This window comes from Vidua chalybeata, chromosome 7 (assembly GCF_026979565.1).
Source record: "Vidua chalybeata isolate OUT-0048 chromosome 7, bVidCha1 merged haplotype, whole genome shotgun sequence".
Classification (NCBI taxonomy): domain Eukaryota; kingdom Metazoa; phylum Chordata; class Aves; order Passeriformes; family Viduidae; genus Vidua; species Vidua chalybeata.
This window is the reverse complement of record NC_071536.1, coordinates 22,261,242-22,281,370: the sequence shown is the minus strand read 5'-3', so window position 1 is coordinate 22,281,370 and position 20,129 is coordinate 22,261,242. Positions and strand designations below refer to the sequence as shown.

Below are 20,129 nucleotides of genomic sequence, written 5' to 3'. Positions count from 1 at the left end.
GTGATACTTCTAATATTTCATTTGTATCCATTTGCTCTTACCCTCTCACTGGGCAGCACCAAGAGTCTGGCTAGGTCTTCTCTACATTGCCACCAGTGAGGGAGTTGTATGTTCTGATAAGACACCTCTGAGCCTTCTCTTTTCAGCCTGAAACAGTCCCAGCACTCAGCCTCTCCTTTGATGACTTCTATGTTCCTTTACTGAGCTTACTTCATTATGTCCATTTCACTCATGTAAGAAGGGAATCCAGACCTGCTCAGAGCTCTTAAGTAATGTCTCAACAGGGTTCAGTAGAGGGGCAGAATCACATTACCTGGTAAGGAAACTTGAATTGTCTGTTAACTAGTCAATTAATTATGGAAAAATTTGCACAGAAAGCCTTGAAAAATGAGGACTGAATGCACAGAAAATTATAATTGGTAATCCTGTGGAGAGGGAAAGCTTTGAAAATAGCTTTGCTCCATTCATAGTGGTCATTTTTGTGATGAAACCTCCTGTTGTTTTGAAATGTCTTATATGGAATCTACAGCCCCCAATACTAATTGACATAAGCAGAGAATAAATCCTGAAGGGAAAGGCTAGACTAATATTTTGAGCTAAGCAAACTTCAAAGTAACTGAATAAAAGGATATTATCTAGTATGATATCACTAATCAAAAAAACCCAAAAAGGTAAACTAAATTAAACATGACCTAGAGGGATTAAAGAGTTGTGTTTTTAGTCAACTTGACAAAAATAACTTGTTAATTTCTAGTTTTGCTTGAAATTCAGAGTGAACTGAGAGTTCTCGAATATTCTCAAGCAATCATTAACTGTTAAAAAATATTCAGCTTGGTATATTGAATGATGTAAAAAAGGAATTAAGGGACATGAGGGAGTGTTGAGGTATAGAAAATTTTTCTCATTTTTATAATAGCTTCCCTTTGTTCCCCCAGGCTGCTTAAATGAAACAAAAATTTATATAGGAACCTTCAGTGATTTAAGATCCATCCATTTCTCTCCTGCTAGCATAATGAGTTCACTTGTTTAAATTTTCTTTATTAAAGATTTTATGCAGGCACGCAGAGTCATTAAAATACATGCAAGGAATCATACCCATATGGTTTGTATCCACATTTAAGGCAATTAAAAGTATTCCAGCCAAAGCAGTATCAGGTTTATGCCCACATCCTGTGATTAGAACTTTCTGGGAAAGGCAGTGTCGTGTTTATGTCTGAATCCTGCAAGTGGAAAAGGAGAGAAATACCTTGTCCTTATATTGATTAGGGGAGCTCCAGTTATGCAAGACCATTCAGGTGTGTAGTTCTGTTTTGGAGACAGGAATTGGTGTGGTGGAACCTGACAGCAAGTTTATGATATGAGGAGATGAACTATGCTTTAGGTGAGTTTCTTTCTGAGAGGTAACCATGCAGGTCAGTTATACCAGCTGATGTCACATTTTAGTTCATTTTAAAAGGATATTTAAGTGTTTTTGTTCTTTTTTCCTGCTAAGATTATCTGAAATCTTTAAACTTGAAAAATAGCAATCCTTCTCTTTCCCTTTTTTCCTTCCCATTGTTTTCTAATTCTAGTCCATATAAAGAATTTTAGACTCCATACAAGTATGGGTGTCTTAAGCAGTGGTTGTGGACATCAGAATTTGTAATTTAAAATCAGACAAATTTAAAATCAGACAACTTTTAGTATATAAGAAAGTTGAGACTGGTTGGTGTTACCTCAGTGTTGTCTGCCAGGTAACATTTGTAATGGAGTTCACTGAATGATCAATAGAAAAATCTAATACATGTGAAAATACAGAATTATAACTTCATAGCAGTGATAGTAATATGGTGATGTTTTTATTGTGTTTTATATGCAGCTGAAGATTATTGCTGGGTGCTTAGATTCCATGTGACAAGTGTAGGCCTAGCTCTGTGAGTACTACTAAGGATGAAGCTCAGTGTCTGATAAGTGTGCCTTGATCTTATCTTTAGAATATAAGGATATTATAGGTTAAGGTGGTTGTGCTAATACATGCCAAAAATACAACATTTTAGATTACCTGGGCACAGGATTTAATGGCAGTGGCTGGATACTGCCAGTGAAGTTTACCTGACATATGAAATGTGAAGCATATGGAAATGAAAAGCTGTGTTGGCGTTCTTGTCTTCCAGAAGGAACTGAAGGCCTCTTTCTCTGGGAACTTGGTTGCATTGTTGCCTTTGGCAGACTGGATCCTCTGCTGGATCTCAGTGTTCTGTCACCAGTCCTTCTGCACGTAGTCATGAGTGAATTTCTCATTGCTGCTCACTGAATGTCTCACAGTGACTCACTGGGTTTTGTTATTGCCCAGTCTGCCTTCTGCTCCCCTCCTCCTCTTTCCTGAGTGATTTTCTAGTTTCTAGGGTGCAGATGTGCTGAAATTTCTCAGCCATTTAACTTCTAATGCAAACATGCATATTTGCTATGGATGTCAGTGAAAGATGTAATTTGTGCTGTCAAAAGTAGTTACTAGCACTGCCTTGTGTCCTGAACATCTACAGCAACAGAAACCTCAGCACAGAAGTGAGACATGCTCTGAGTCCTTTTCTTGCCTCCTTCAACAGATAAGAACTGTTAAATTGTTTCCTTTTTAGCATCATTTGCAATTGCAGAGACAAGAATTAAATATACGTTTTAAGTAATGTCTGTATCATCAGCTATAAACAAATTTTGCTGGTAATTGCTTAGACTTTATTTCCCTCATGGGCCTCCTTTCATGTTCATAGAAGTGTCATTATCAATTTCTACTTTAATTTCCATTTAATTTTCCTGTCTTTGCTTGGCTACACTGTACACACCTGTAGTTCTCTAATTTAATGTAGGAATGTAAAGAATAGCACCTTTCTCTTCCAGGAGAATGGAAGAATCTCTTATTCCGTTTTTTCAAGTCATAGCAAACAAGATTCAGGCTCTTTTGTTTTGGACACTTTTGGCAGCTTCTTCCATACAGAGTTGGGCATCAGGGATCCTGTAAAGTAAATTGGTTAAGCCTTGGAGTGGATGCTGTTCCCATAATGGATGTTCCTGCCTGCCCAGCACATTCATCACCTAATATCTTCCTCTCTTGGTTTGCACTCTGCCATTTGGGACAGGAACATACACTGATCTAGCAGAGCACAGGAGAACAGCACCACACTTCTCAGAGAACAGCAGGTTTCCAGTTCAAAGGTATGAAGGGAGATTTCAGATAAGGATGTACAGTGTTTCACCTGTAGAATTTGGTATTATAAGCAGCCTTTTGTTGACTAAAATATATTCTGTTGGAAGGATATGCAAATTTGATACTGCTTCTAGGCTAGCTAGAAATATAAACCAGCATAAGAGTAAGAAGGAAACTGAGCAAGTAGGAACATTCAGAAAGTGCTTAAAACAAGACACATCAAATACAAGGTAATAATATTAGAATTTCAGTTTTTCTCATTGACAGATTAAAAACGCCATCACATCTTTGCTAATATTTTGCCATAATTTGCCATAAGCATTACTTTTGTGATTCAGGACGTTGGAAAATGAACAAGAATGAGAGTAATCATGAATAAAATTTTCAAGGAAATTATAGCAGTATCTATTAATAGAACTATGCACAAGATTTATTGACTTGATCCTTTGCTGTTGAAAATGAGAATTTCTCATCTATTACTTAGTAATTAATTGTCTCTTGCTACTCCCCTCCTCTCCCCCCAGTACTCTTTTTAGCAGATAAATAGTAAATGGATATAGATAGGTAAGCTAAACTTGCTGTTCCAGTGCTTGTGAGGTTGGATGATCAGACTTCCAGAGTGCCTGTGCAAGTCAAATCCACTGCTAAAGGGAGAAGTGGGAGCATTTGCATTTTTGGTTATCTTTTATTCCTCTACAAAAAAATCCTTCAGTTTAAATGTAGAATGTACAGAGAGAAGCCATTTCAATCTTTAGTGGTCTTGTAAAAGCTTTGGGCCTTCTTTTTTTGAAGGATAGACAAAGATTCAAAGTTCTGTTCAGTTCTGTTCTTCTGAGGTCCTGTTGTTGCTTCTCATCTCCCATAGAATTTTTCTCTGCACTGTGCCAGTTCAAAATATGCTCATTCTAAGCAGAGGAGAGCTCTTTTGATATGCACTGTTTAAAGTCTGCTTTTGCAGACCAATGCAAAACTATGTTTCAAGATAATTTTTATCTGGACTCGCATCTAGCTCCCATTGACTACATAGGAGTTGTGCAACCTGACGTATTTCATACCCCTTTTTGAAGAGTAATGCCTTTGTGTGCTATGTTTCCATCTACTGAGAATTCTAGCACTTGAAAATGGATTTGGAAACCTGATGGGTTACAAACCTACTTCCTAGGATTTTGTATTCTGCCATACTGATATCAGCAGAAGAAATTATCCTAGACCATTAATGTTTCAAAGAAAATAAAATGATTCCATATTTCCAGTTCTAAGTTTGGGTGCCTCTTTGTTTTTTAAGTGTACGTAATTGTGACTATAATAGCATATCAGAGTCACAGCAAAAAAATGGTTTTCAATTAACTTGTTATTTTTTCTCTTTTTTTCCTTCTTTTTTTTTTCTTCTTAGATGAATCAACTCCTATTTAATATGTTAGCTGAAATCTGTGGTTCCCATATCACAGATCTGATTACACCCTTATCTGGGGTCCAAAAGCCCTACGCAACTTTCTGGGATATGTCTGGTTTAAAATACATTAGCTGGCCTTATTCGGTTTACAGCCCTTTGCCTTCAGAATTTTACTTGAACATAATCATTGGTAAAGTTACGTATCATGTGAGCTGCGATGTTCGGCTTGAAAAGAATAAATAAGCTTAAAATAAGAAAACAAGCTCCTTAAGAAAACCTTTAACATGCCTCTGCAAAATCCCAGGTATCTGTATGTCCAAGAATGCATAAGAACCAGTGATGATATTTACTCCCTTGTGTACTATATCTTGAGAAGAATGAAGCAATCACTATACAATTCTGGCAAATGATCCATAAATGTAATTAAAATTCCTGTGAAAGTAGGACTCAGATTAGTCCAGTTCCACATTACAAAAGATTTATTACTGTACATTGGCATGAACTTCTAGTGTTGTCACAGAGTGTACAAGTATAAAATGCTTTGACCAGTACTGCTTATATGGACTTGACATGCAGTATAAGCTTCAGGGGATTAAATCTTTCCTAGTATACCAATGTCACAGCAAATCATTCTTATCAACTAGCATTTGAAATCATCATGTTGTTTGTTAAAACAAGTAATGTGTGTCAGAGAGTATATGTGTAACAACTTCAGATAACAGAAGTTTCAGGATATATGAAAGAGCAAAAATTAGTATGATCTGATTTCCTTTTTCTTGAGATTTTTGATTACTTTATTGGTGCTAGTTTATCTCTGTGTTTTGTGATGCTTTTCATGCTCTTATATCAATCTATGTCTGGATTATGCTTTGGTGTAATGTCCTTCCCTTCTTCCCTTAAATTACAGCTGCCTCTTGTTCAGCTTGTGAAATTCCTGTAACTCCCTTTTTCTTTGAGTGCAAAACTCTTTATCTTCTCTATTATTTGGTATTCTTTTTATTTTCTTGGGGTTTCTAGAATGTTACAAATACAAAGAACCTAGATGTTGTCTTTCTACCTCCTGCCGTTCCCTCCTGCCCACAGAGATTTTTTTCCTTTGTTTATTAACACTGCCTCATTTCTGGTCCTTTCTGTGGAGATTGTTACCTAAACATTACCTGTTCTGAATTTGGATCAAAGAATTAGGTACTTTTGTACTGTTCTGAGTTCTTCCTGCTCCTATTTATTATTTATTTATTTTGCAATAGAATATCCTTGTGCCTGTCTTTCTAATATTTTTATGGTGTACATGCATACAACTATACCTGTTCCGAACCATCTCTGTCTGACTTTGACTTCCAACTTTCTTCCATTCATAATTTCTCACCCTTCAGTCTCCATATGGATAACCATCCAACTCTGTAGCTGCCCCGGTACTGTTTCTCATTTGAACTATATACCATGTGCCAAATCAGCTACATGCTTGAGTTGGTCTTCTTCCTGCACTCTGTTATCCAAGTTCCTTTTCTGTGGTAACTACTGGAACTTTAAAAAAGATTTTTATTCTATATCTCTTGGAATGAAACTTTGTAAAACTTCTGTTTTGTGGATCTTGATGATTTTGATTTCCTTTATTGGTCTTTACTTTCTTCTATCAGCTTATCAGTTCCCTTTAGGTACTATTTTTTGTTCTTCTCAGACAGTTCCAAAGCCTTCTGACATTCATGGTCCTGGCTGACTCCCAGTATCCATTTTCTCAGTTCCTAATGCCATCTGCAATGCCTCAGAGATACTACTCTCTGATTCTGCTGACTTTCTGTATTTCTTAATCTCTGGGATTTCTGACATCTCTTATGAATATTTTTGCTTGCAGTTTTGCCTGTTCTGTATTTTTTATTAGTCACACAGCTCTCCATTTAGTTTATCTATTACCCCATCTCTCCATGTGAATTTCTTAAAACTAACAAAGGTCAAAATTCAAGCTTCCTTTTTGTTTACTGAAACGGACTTAAGTTTTTGCTTTGTAGTCTTTGAACCTGTTCCAATTAACTCTTTCCTGTGCCTATCCTTATTCTGACTTCTTTTAAATTTTGCTTCTCTCCTTGAATTCCTTCCCTTATACAAGAGGTATGTCTGAATCTCTTAATATAAAAAAAAAAAAAAAAAAAAAAAAAAACCTCAGCACAAGCCAACCCTCTACTTCAGAAGTTTCTATTCACCAGGTTAATGTCCCAACCCTTGACCTTCTTCATCTTCTCCCAGTCCCCACTCTCCCCATTCATATGCTTTGTACACTTGTCTTTGTACACTTGTCTTGACTTCTAATGCCTTTCTAGAACTGCTTAGTTCTGGTTTCTGTCTTTTGCACTGAAATTTATGTCACTAATGTTCCACTTGACTTCTTCCTGGAGGAATTCCAGTCTAATCCTTTATTCTCCTCCACTCCATCTGTCATCTCTCTGTGATGCTATGTTATAGTCTTCACTAAATTTTGTTGTTCTTAGACATTTGTCATTTTGTCCTTGTTGATTGTTTCTCTTTACAGACTCAGTTTTTTATTGGGTGGGTCTTCCTCTCCCCCTTCTCTTTCTGTATGTAGGTGTATGTTTAGATCTCTCAGAAATCCATCCTCAGCTTTACATCCTCCTCCACACCTTACTTCAGATAATTTAGCCATGAGCATGACCTTTATGAAGGCACCACTGCTTTATTTTTTAATGGTTTTCCCCCAGTCCAGTTAAACCCTGCTTAGCTCAGAAAATTTGCTTGGTCTTCAGTGATCGCCTGAATGTAATCATGTAAGAAATAATTCTTGAATTTTCTTTCCTTTTCTTTCCTGATGTGCTCTTTTTGCTCTATGTAGCTCTGATAGTTGACAGTTCCTGTTGGGTCATGTAGCCATAAATTAGATTGAGGTCTGGCTCACCTCAGCACCATGACTGTTATGATCTCATCTGGCTGGCTGACGTTAATACTTACAGCTTCCCTTCACTTGATTACTGGTGTTAATATCATCTTTGCTTTTCACTCTGCCTACATCACTTGCTATTTAAGGTCTATTTACTCATCTTCTCAAATACAAATACATCTTCTTGTCTTTCTTTTAACAGCTTTGCAACTTGCCTTGTCCTTTCCTTTCCAAGAGAGAGATTTTACCACAAGGTTGAATCTTGTGTTTGCTCTACTGGCAGTATAGTATCAATTTTGATTTCCCAATTGCCATTCATTTATAGTCATTAGTGAACTTTATTTCACAGCACCCAATCTTTGAAGATCCTCATCAAAACTCTTTCTGTAGTCTATAAAGTGAATTATAACCTGTTAATGACTTGGCAAATGTGCTAGTTGTGTTCATCTTATTACACTTAGGTTGCTAAGTACCCTTAAGCTGTGGCTATTTATTGTTTGTATTCCTGTAAACTGTTACACCTTCTTTAAGTTATGTGATTATTGATTTATAAATTAAGGCATTTTTTGGACAAGCACATCATACATGTATTTGCAGCATGTATATCAGTGGAGCCCATAGACATTTTTTTTTCCTTCACATATGCATACACATACTTATTTAATAGCAATGCTAGTCAAAGAAAAAGTAGGCAGAACTTGCAGTTCAGATCAGCAGATTATTTTTACTTTTTAATTCCTACATTAAGATTGTGCTTGAAGAGGAAGCACCTGTTGCACTGTCTGAAAGAGTGTTTAACACTGAAAGAGACTCCACAGGGAAGCATTGGAGTCACTGTTCTTGGAAGTGTTCTAAAAATGAGTGATTGTTCAAAAGCTTGTATATAGTTGAGTGGGTATGGTGGTATTAGGTCAGAGTTGGACTTGATGATCTTGGAGGTCTTTTACAACCTTAATAATATTATGATAAGCTTGGTACAATTTGTAATAATTCAAAGATTGATCCAAATAGCTTGTGGCATGTTTAAATTATAAGAATTCTCTTTTTTGTTCACCACAAACGAATCCATTCTTTAATAAAAGGAGATGGTGTTATCTTGACAAGGAAGGGTATGAAGGGTATGTGTTGGATATTATTTTTTGTCATCGTGCTTGTAACTGTTTTCACTTTAGAGCAGTACAGGAGATAAAAGTAATGATATGTAACTCAAAAATTTCATTACCTGTCATGTGCCAGTAAAATTTGATATCTAGTAATTTCTACTGTTTTCCTAAAGTACTGACCACTGGGATCATTTAGATAAGTACTCTTCATACATAAATACTTGGTCTGATGGACATTGTTGTGTTCTCTAAATTTGCATGGGGGTCTGTCAATTTAGTGGCATTATGAGAAAATTTAAAATTAAAATAATAGCAGTCTTCTCTAAAAATAAAACATTTTCATGTAGAAGCACTGACGAAAGATGTACTGCCATGTACAGATGTACTGCCACCTACTTTCTACTCTACAGTATATACTCTTTTCCTTTCCAAAAGTTACATTCTGTAATTTCAACATGAAGCACACTATTAAAGTTACATAACTTGTTTTCAACTTTTAGCTTGTTTTTATTTTCAAGTGTCTTGACTAGTCTAGGACAACTAGATGTTATTTATCACATGGAAGTGATGATTTTAAAGCTTCCAGATTACAACAGGTGGGCAATGTGTACAAGTTTAATTCTTACATCTAAGAGGTAGAAAGACCAGTTCAACTACTATTTAATTCTTATTTATCTTTGATTCTTTGGCAGCACATTTCAAATTCCTGACTATTTATGTTGTGCTGTCTAAAGTTGTAAGCTATACAAATCCCTCCTTATCTAATCCACGATCATGATAATTTTCCCAATATATTTTGAATGAGTCTTCAATATGAAAATTTTCCTTACAGTGCAGTGTTTTATTGCTGGGGCAGAAAGGATGCACAAGTGACTTGACATTTGAAATCTGTTTATTTCTCCTGTTATTTCTCAGAATAGATTATCAATTTCATTATCTCACTTATTTCTTTTCTGTCTTTTCCTTCCCTGTCCTCACTGCTTTTGTACTGTTTCCTGCTTTTCTTAATGCCTGTGTGAATTAACTAGACCACCTGAGCTTTCAGATAGCTGATAGTATTGTAAGTGGCTTGGAGGATTTAATTATCTTTTTATCTTCTTGTGAATAAAGGACTCCTAACTCTTTTCTCTAGGATTACCCTTCCTGGTCACCATGGTTTACTGATGATCTGAGACAGATAAAGAGGGAGAGCAAAGATAATCAGAATATCATTGTCTAACTATGAGAAGTTTCTCCTTATGCTCTGACTGTCTCCATTTCCATGGTGGTAGCTGTTCATTTGCATGCAGCAGAACATTTCTCAGTGATACAGGTTTGTGTTTTTCAGTCACATCAATTACAGTTGCCTTGATAAAAAATTCACTCATGACAACAAAATCATACAGATCAACCTAAATCTTTGGAGAGCAGAAATACTGGGTCATCAGTTCTAGATTTTCTGCTGAAGTTAGTCCCTGAAAATATAGATGACTTGGGAGCTCTTTAGATTAAACCCTACATTTGAATTTATAGGTTTTGATCAGGAAGACCTGTCAGTTTCATTCAAGGAAACTATTTACCAGTTTCAGTTAAAAAAAAAAAAAAAGCCAAACAAACCAAATACAATCTTCTTTTCTCTTCTAGAGGACAGTAGGTCATATAGAAGTCAACTCTGAAGGCTCACAAGGAATCTGATTTAATCTTTGGCCTTGTAACAGGAAATTTTATGGTATTGGATATTAATTTTTTCCTGAAAATGAATGACAAAATGGCCATACTATTTTTTAACACTTCAGTTAGATTTGGTTCAGCCAGGCTACCTCTACTGTTAGAAGGGAAACAATATCACTAGTGTTGGCATATTTCTATGGAAGGTCAGCATGAGAAACCTTCCTGCTACTGTCACTAATCCTTGTATTGTGTTTGAAGAAAGTGTTTGTCAAATACAATTGAAAGTGGTTTGAGAAGCAGAAGAATTGCTGTACATTATATTGGTGTTTCAGAGAGTGATTTAGTTTATTATTGATATTGCTGGCTTATGATGTCAAAAAAAGATAATTTTGAAATGTGGTTGGCATATATTTGCATCTAAAAGATGCAGTTGCCAAACAACAAAATTTTTATGGCTGGCTGTAAAGGAAGACAAAAATTCCTCTCTCCTGTGTTGTTGTTGTCAAAATGGGTTCTGAAAAGTTGGTCATGACCCTTTTTCTTCTTTGCACTTGCTATTTCCACATGAGTAGCTGCTTCAAGAAGATCTCTTCTGTGATTCCTCTCCCTGACCCTATTTTGAGGTGAAGAAATCTGAAAAACATGTCATGATTTCTGAGGCTGAAAGGAGACCCCTTAAGATGGAAAGTGTATCTAACTTAAAACCAAATACATCTTACTGCTGATTACTAGCAATCACATACTTTTCCCCCCTTTGCTGCCCAGTAGCTAAAATCCTATTGCATAGTGGGCTAAAGTCTGCATGTTCAGCTTCTAACTACACCTAAATAGGGCTGTTATCCTGGATCTGTCCTCAACTGGCACTGGGACAAGAGAGAGGCCAGACAAGCTGAAATTAAATCTCATTTGGGCTTTGGATAAAGCCTTCACATCCATCTTCTTGCTGTTAGACTTCTCTGTAGTAGTTGACATAGCCATTGCTATGAAGTGAGAAAAGAGGATTTCAGCTAATGGTACTGCACTAGAAAGACATAAGAAATTGAAATAATAACCACAGAGGACAAAATAACCATCTATGCTGTTCTCCTCTCTAGAACTTCCAAGTATTTCACAGTGTAGTAAAAAATATGAAGTAAAAGGAATAAAATCTCAGTGTAGTAAAAAAATGTGAAGTAAAAGGAATAAAGATGTTACCCTACTTCTACATCTACATAGCAGCAAGGAGTACTGTCTTTTATTTATTCAGACATCTGTCTGAAACTAGCAATTGAATAAAGATTAGTTTGCAGATCTGGCAGAAGTGATAGGGTAGAAGGAAAGGAAGAAGTTTTGAGATTCTGAATGTGACTGAAAATATTCAAAAAACCACAATAACCTAAGTGCTTTGTAAGTGGTTTTGTAAGGTGTTTGCATCACTTGGGCAGTCCTGATAAATTTACTCCAAGGAATAGAAAACATAGTAAGCAGCTGCAATTAATTGTAGGTACTTTAAAACAGGTACAGAATCCAGAAAGGATTTAGAAGTTCATTATTTGATTATTATATCCAGTGCTCTAACCGGTTTATCAAGTGTTTTAAGTGGGAAAGTTTTTTGGTCCATGTTTTGTTGCAATTGTCCCCACCCTGTTAGGCAGAAAAAGTGGGACACCTGACCATTGCAAAAAGTTAAGCTCCTATTTTGCCTTGATTTTTTATTTAATCTTTTCAAATAAAAACGTTGTCTTCAGTTGGATAGGTGTATGGAGAATAGATAAAGAGTGTTTTTTTTGTTTGCCTTGCAAATGGAAGAAATTTATTGTTTCTACCTAAAATGACTTTTCTAAGAAAGAAGATTTCATATTAAATATGAAGAAAATATTTATGTGTCAGTTTATAGCTGCTCTTTTGTGCATAATGATATATAACAAGCTCAGGATGCTTCAAGGCAGATGAACACAGGAATTACAACTATTACTGAGATTTAATTCTGTGTAAAACTGCTTGTGTTTTGTTTTATTTATAGCAATACTTTGTGCTTAGAGTTAATGTCTGAAATGATTCTCTATGCTTATATGTTACAGAAATTGCATTATAACATCAAATATGTGTTCAGTCTGAGGCCAGTGCCAAATCAGTTCTTTGAAGCTAGTGCTGATTAGTGCAATTTTTAGCAGCATTGCAGAACATGACATTTCATTATTGAGTCATGCTAAATATTATCTTGGCTTTTGCTATAAAAATAGAAAAGAGGAAAAAAAGAAGACAGAGAAGGATGCTTTTATGCATATGACATGCAGCCCTGGGGAAGATGCAAATCTGGGATGAAAACTAATTGCTTCTTACTTTGTTGTGTAGCCTGAACTATGTGGAGCAGAGCTGACCCAAAGGAAAGCTGTGCTTTATGTTAACCAGTAGTGATTACTCCAGAAAGCTGCCATAAAAGCAGTGCCATTGAAGGGACACTTAAAAAAATGATCTTCAGACCTTACAGAACAGACCTTATTGCATTATAAATGTGTTTTGATGGGTCTTCTTTGATAGGTAGATAGAGGGGAAAAGGATGATATAATGTAGCTAGTGGAATGGAAAAGCAATTATATTTCATCCGAAAGATAAAATTCACTGTACTTTCCACCTCAGAAGATTGCTATACGTAATGTAAGCAATTAAATATGATAATATTGAAAACAAGGTGTTTTTTTTTAAAACCCTGTGTGCTTGTCTTCAGAAAGAGAAAAGAATTATAGCACCTAAATTGTTGGCATACAGACTGTGCATTAAATCAGTTTTGTGTGAGCCTGTCTGCTCAAGGACAGTTTAAAGGACAAGATTGAACATGGCAGTTACCAGTAATTTTCCTCCTACAACAGACATCTACATGTAACAGATTTTTAGCCATTTAAATTAATTGTCTTTGCAAAATATTTCCAATATGCACTTGGTAGCTCTTGAGTTCAAGTAACTTAGTTTTCCATATCTTTAGTAATGACATCTTTATGAAATGTTAAGCTGAACTCAACCAAAATGACCTTAAAAATACAAATACTGTGTAATGATTCTGTAAAATGAATATAACACAAAACAGTAATGTTGGAACTGAGAAAATTTTTGTGTGTGTGGTGTCTGCAAAAATGTTTAGTATTTTATTACAGACCACTGGAAAGGTAAATACACAAGTTTTATACCACTAACTTTATGATAATAGGTATAAACTGAAATGAACATGTTAGAATTCCATCTTTTAAACATACATAATTTTTGATAATATAAATGAGATAATTGTATGTTTGTCATAGTTTAACCCCAGTCAGCAGCCAAGCCCCATGCAGCTGCTTGTTCATTCCCACGCCAGTGGGATGGGGGAGAAAACCAGAAGAGTAAAAGTAAGAGAACTTACGGATTGCGATACGGTTTAATAGGGAAAGCAAAAGCCACCCACACAAGCTAAACAAGATAAGGAATTCATTCCCTGCTTCCTGTGGGCAGGCAGGTGTTCAGCCATCTCCAGGAGAGCAGGTCCCCATCACAGGTCATGGTGACTTGGGAAGACAAACACTGTCACTCCAGATATCCTCCCCCTTTCCTCTTCTTTCTCCTCTTTCTATGCTGAGCATGATGTCATGTGGTCTGGAATGTCCCTGTGGTCACTTGGGGTCCCCTGTCCCAGCTGTGTCTCCCAGGCACCCCCAGCCCCCTCTCCAGTGTGGCCGTACAAGGAGCAGAAAGGGCCTTGGCTCAGTGCAAGCCCTGCTCAGCAAAAGCAAAAGAGCTCTGAATTATCAACCTGTGTTCAGCACAAACCCACAACACAGCCCCCAACCAGCACTGTGCAGAAAAGTAACTCTACCCCAGCCAAAACCAGCACAACATTACAGCTTTCCATTGTTTAAGGGAAGGCAGTATTTCATGTTTTATGCTGACAGGTGTTCCTGAATTCCAGATGGCATTTCAGAATTATGTAGGTTGTCTAATCATCAATAAGGGGCTTATATGAAGATGTAATTAATACCATGATTATTTTCCTTATGAGTCAGCAGGTGTGTCATATGCATAATTTCTAGTGTGTGAAAAATCAAAATGTCTTCTGCTCAGTTATAGATTTTTAAGAAAGAAGGATGCTGGAAAAAAGGTTTATGTTGATATAATTTATTCTGTGAGTATATTAAGAATGTAATTTAAAAGGGATAGAATTTGACTGAGAGTCTTAAAAACTGTGAAAAAAAAAGTGGAATATTAATACTCTTTGTAGCTGAGTTCTGCATTGTATTTCAAAGGGAAACAATCTTCCACTTTATTGAAAACACTGAACAGATACCAGGACAGAAAATAAAGTAGCCAGATATGAAAAAGAATAGATAAAAAAATTTTTGTAGTTTTCCATGTAAAATAAGATTTTTTCTGTTAGCCATTTTGACTTGTCTACTCAAAATATATTAGGTATTAGGTGTCATACTAGTGATCACTGAAACTACCAAGGGAAAGACAGTGAGACATACTCTTTGCAAGTATTTAATACTTCCCTGTTGTCCTAATTTCCTGTTTCCTAATGTATATTTGTTGTTTGCTATACATTCACTAATATTTCATTTGCTGTAGTGGTCAACACAGATGATCTTTAGTAAATGTTTGTCCAGTATCCAAGTTGTTTTTATGATGTATGCATAATGTAAAATGTAGGCGAACCCAATGGGAAGAAATGATAATGTCTAACATCAGTTCAGAAGGCTGAATGATTTCTTTATTATAACTATGCTATAATATATTAATATACTATATAAAGGAAGATACTAGAACTACATACCTACTTTTCTAACTACCATATTTAACTACTAACAACTTGTGACACTGTTCTCGAGAATCCAGACACAGGTAAATCTAATTAGCCATCAGGCTCAAACAATTTTCACCAGAATCCAATCAAGCAATCACCCCAGGTAAACAATTCTCCAAACGCATTCTGCATAATAAAAACAAAAAACAAAAATAGAAATTGTTTTCTCTTTCTTTCTCTCTGTACAGCTCTATAAAAAATCCTAAAAGAAAGAGAAATGTACTTACCACATATGCAACTGTCTTTTAAGATAATATATTGATTTTCCTCTTGTAGTAAATAAATATAATAACTGTATAGATAATTTCAAATCAAAGATTGTCACCTGGACTTCAGTCTACCTTGTTGTCTTCCAGAAGATATGGAATATGTCCTAATTCCATCATCTAGAAATATACTGAAGTTCTACAAGAGTGTGTCTACGTTAGACATACATATTTAAAGAGGTTTGTTATGTGCCTTTGTATAGATCCACCTTTGAAAGTAGTTAATTTCCTTTTTCTCTCCACCCAGTCATCTACAATGTGATGAAAGCATAGACAGTATCTAAAAAGACACAAAAACATCTGTCATAAAATGATGTTTCTCAGCTTTTCTAAAAGTGTATTTTTTTCATCAACTAAGTTGTTCTGAGATGTGGAAGGGCAGTGCACAGTTCTGGGAGGTGGCAGGTCAAGGACCAATCTCTTTGCAACCTGTTATGAATTGTAGTTAGGGCTGTATCATAGCTAAAGAGGGTCACTTTGGGAAGCTTTCCAGGAGGTCATTTTTATATTGGACTATCCTGATATTTATTGGAATATCCTGGATGCTGACCTTTATCAATACATAGGTGGAAAGGAAACTTAAGGCATTTGGTTTTGATTTCTAAGTCATGGACCTTTTTATTCCTTCTAACCAGTACACTTATAATTCCTGGCAACAGCTGTAGTCTCACTTTATACTCTGAAAAGCAGGTTGTTTATCTAAGGCTTGAAAATCCATACTCTAGGACTCACAGTAACTTTCTTCCTTTGTGATTACTTGCCAAAAAGTAATGTCTTTTTTATTTTGTTCAACTTCAAATACATATTTTCAGTGCAATGTGGTTGCAATGTAAAGCATGCAGAAGATGACTCTATTGTCTGCTTTTCTGTACTTGCCACCGTGTTTGAACTTCTATGTAGAGACAAATATAGTAACAACTGTATTTATAAGACTTACATGAAATAGATGTTTTCTGTGAAAAACATGCAGCTGCTGCTGCTGCATGTTGAAGGTTATTCCAGCATTCATTTGGAAAATTTAAGACATTAAAAAAAATCATGGACTGAGTAGGGTTGCTGGGCTCTAGTCTCTAAGGAACTTGTGGTTTCCATGTAAAAAGCTTTGGCTTTTTCTTGCTATTTTATCTCAGATACATTATTTCTTCTACTGTGTGTTTGCTGGTATTTTATTACTGTAGGGAAATAAATTTTAGATCAACTATTATGTGATGACTATGTAAAACCATAAGATATTAACAAATATTATGAAAAAGAGAGTGACAAAGTGTTATATTGTTTATGAAAAGTTTATTACACTTTGATTATAGCTTCACTGAAATATAATTCCACTGGCTTCTCCAGCATTGCTCTTAAATTAGGCTGGCAGAAAAAAAAAAACCCTACATTTATTCTTAAGTATCTTTGTTGAAGTTGTGCAATGTAAAACTATTGCAAGGTATTAATATACATTGTTTTGATGTAAAAAAAAGAGAAAGTTTATGCCTTAATGTTTTTTATCAATTTCTTATTTCCTATCGTTATGTATTCACATGGGTAAAATTTCTTAAATTGAATGACTTGGCACTTCTGTAGTGCCTTACATCTCTGAAATGCTGTGTGAAAATTTATTTTGGCACAGAGCAGCCCAGTGAGGAAGGTAGATAAGTAAGTACTATTATCCATATTTTACAGATGGGGAAGCTGAGGCACAGAGATTAAGTGACTTTTCCAAGGCCACACAGCAAGTCAGTGGCAGATCCAGGATTAGCGCTTGGGGACTTCCTGGATCCCTCTTCCATGCTTTAAGCAGTAGACCACAGTGTTCACTGGACTCAGCAAGCAACTCATTGCAGTAATGGACAGTTCCAAGGATTTGCACATGGTCAGTGTGTCCACACATTTGTTTGCAGGCTGCTGCAGTATGTCTTTATGGTTTCACTACTCCAGTCCTTGCAGATTTGTGCCCTGTGTAAAATTGTGTACCTTCTTCATCTTCAAATGGTGTAAAAGGAAGAAGTGGTAGAATTCTGACATAAATGTGGCATGGCAATGAAGAACTTTTAGTTTCATGCCTTATTCTGAACCTTGTGAAACTGACGGGCCAAACTGCAGATTCACCCAAGATTCATGGCTTTGAGGATGTTAGTGTGGAGTTTGGTTGGCATGAATTCTGTCATCCATGACTGTATTATGATTAGTTTTGCCTATATTTTCAGTTTCAAACTCTCATGTCTTGCAGCACTTAAAAATTATAAGTTAGTAGTTTTCCTGAAATTCTAATAAAAAGCAGAGCCTTACTAATTGAAATTAGGTTTCCAGTCTCTATTAATCCAGGGGAGAGTGGAGTGGGATTTTGTTTTTGTTTGTATTGCAATAGTCCTCACTGCCCAATGAGTTCAAGCACTAAACTGCAAGTGAACCTTTGTCTCAACTCTCCCCTCCTCCAAGGGGGCAGTACAGGAATCAGAAATTGCTTCTAGAGTAAATGCAGTACAACTCTTGTACTGGTAAATGTGAGGTGGCTTTTGTGCTGCTCCCTGGGAAGTCAGCATGCTCAGTGCCAGGCCTGTTTAATTGGACTTTGCTCAGAATTTGACAAGTGAATTGCTAACAACACAGCACTCCCAATTAAACTGTTTTTCCCTGTAATATTAATGAAACAAACCCACTTCTGAGAATGAGGCAAGACTGAGACTTGCTGTGACATTACAGGAAGAGGAGGCAGAGAAGTAAAAGTCTGCCAGAAGCTGAAAACTGAACACATGGGAAAGGAGAAGTCAAAGTGTATGAGCATATTTTGATAAATATTAATGAATTAATTTGTATTTAATTTACTTAGATAATCTCTAAAGGCTTTAAACTGCCCAGCAATTTACTCTTTTCCTCACTGCAAATTCTTCCTAACATTGCTTCCTTTCTGATGCAAATGTTCTATGTTAGAATAGCATTATTTATTATATGGCTCTTATACTTGGCCTTTGACATCTTGCCTAATCATTCACCCAGGGGCATGGCATTGTTATGTCTAACTGCTTTATAATAATGGATTCATTTTAGGAAAATGATCAGATGGTTTATGCAAAGTTACACTTTCCTGGTGCATCTTAATGGGTTATTAGCTAATTCTAAATTATTAAAAGAAAAAACAGTTTCAATAGAAGCCCATTTCTTATTGTCATATTTTAGTTATGCACTATTATCTGTGGGAAAGCTCTAATAAAGACATTTTAACACTTGGTCTTTCTTTCTTTAACAGCCCAGATGCTTGGTGCTGACACACTCGTAGGATTTTTCTATGTAAGATAGCTACAGCATGACAGCTATTTTTAAAAAAGAAAGGAGCCTGAAACAAAGCTTACATCCAGAATGCACCACAGCAAGCTATATAAGTGAATCTTTTTGCCTGAGGCATCTGATCTATAAAGAGAGGTGCTCAAAGACTTTCATTTCTCATTTTATTTCATTGCATTCTATATATAGATGTATATCATGCAACACTGGTATTTAAATCCCCTTGCTTCAGACTTGCATTAAGATACCAGTTTTGCATATTGAAATCAAGTAGTTCTAGTTCTAATATCATTTGCTAAAACCCCTCTACTAATGACAAGTAAATGTATTAATTGGTACTTTTGTATAATGCATAATTTTCATAATAATGGAAATCACTCTTTCATGTTGTGAAATATAGACTTTATTTAACAGCTGGATTTTTTCACAAGTGATGTCAAACTTGTAGTGAACCAAATACTCATTTTAGCACAGCATCTAGTGTAAAGAAAAGCAAAGGCTTTGCAATTCACCAGTAAGTGCAGCCAGTTGTTTTCATGGTGTTAGTTTTATTTCGCTGAGTGTTATTTTCTATCTTTGCCAAAGTATAAGGAGTCTTAGTAGTAATAGTTAGGGAATTCTGCATGTAGCTCAAGATCCTGGTCTAAAGACAAAAATACGTGTGCAACCCCTTTCTTAAGGTGCACAAGAATAAAGCTGCCTTGATCAGACATTTCTTCTCTCATCTCTTTATTGTCCTACTGGCTCATGTTTTTCTTGGTTTCCAGTGACCAGTGTTTACTTATTATCTTGCAGGTTTTACCAGAAGTTTTGCACATTACAGTTAGCTGTTATCATACTTTAGTAAAAACTGATGCATAAGAAATAGATTTAATAAGTAAAATTAAATTCTTAAACCAATTTTTGTTCTTGAGTTGGAAAAGTTAATAATGAAATATTAAAACCATCTTTGTTTTATAGTACTGTACAATCTTGCCAGTAGTTTCCAAATGAAAAGTAGCTTATCTGTCCTTTTTTCTGTTTTGTAGAGAAATGATGAAGAGGCTGTTGTGGATAGAGGTGGAACTCGCTCCATTCTCAAGACACATTTTGAAAAGGAAGATCTAGAAGGTGAAGGATGATTTTTCTGTGCTTTATGTTTTCACTTTCTTCTGAAAGTACTGAAATATAATTCCAGTGTGTGAACTTATTGATTTGAGCAGGGATGCAAAGAGACAAGAGAGTAGAATCTTGTCATTTATTTTAAAAAGAGAAATACTGTTTTCTCTCACAGCAGTGTCCAGAAATAGATGATGGTGGAAGGAGTTTGATAGTTTTTGGTGATCTATGGTCAAGTCCTGTGAATATGCATGTGTAACTTTAGATAAGTCTTTTAAGCTTTCAAGTATGCAATTGCAAGCAGGACTGCTGATTTAGTACTTATAAAGGCTTCTACATTTGCAGAACAATCCTCGTGTGGCTGCCTAGCCACATCTTCAGCTGAACCAAAGGATTCTGGAGTGTCAGAGATTGGATACATATTTACCGATACCCACTGCAGAAACCACCTAACTTTACCATGTAGAAGAA

General features: G+C 35.8%; 1 protein-coding gene across 6 annotated transcripts in view; it reads left to right on the top strand.

Annotated features, from left to right (window-relative positions):
- SLC4A10 (solute carrier family 4 member 10) overlaps positions 1-20,129 on the top strand; it is a 187,084-nt gene that overhangs the window by 72,864 nt on the left and 94,091 nt on the right. For 5 of the 6 annotated variants that reach the window (XM_053947405.1, XM_053947401.1, XM_053947400.1 and 2 more), the window contains exon 2: positions 19,589-19,670. Coding sequence is in view for 5 of the 6 variants with exons in the window: in XM_053947401.1 (XP_053803376.1) it covers positions 19,589-19,670 (82 nt within the window). In the remaining variant the exon portion in view is untranslated. Of the gene's footprint in view, positions 1-16,961; positions 17,152-19,588; positions 19,671-20,129 lie in introns of all 6 variants that reach the window. The other variant, XM_053947402.1, reaches the window with a different exon arrangement.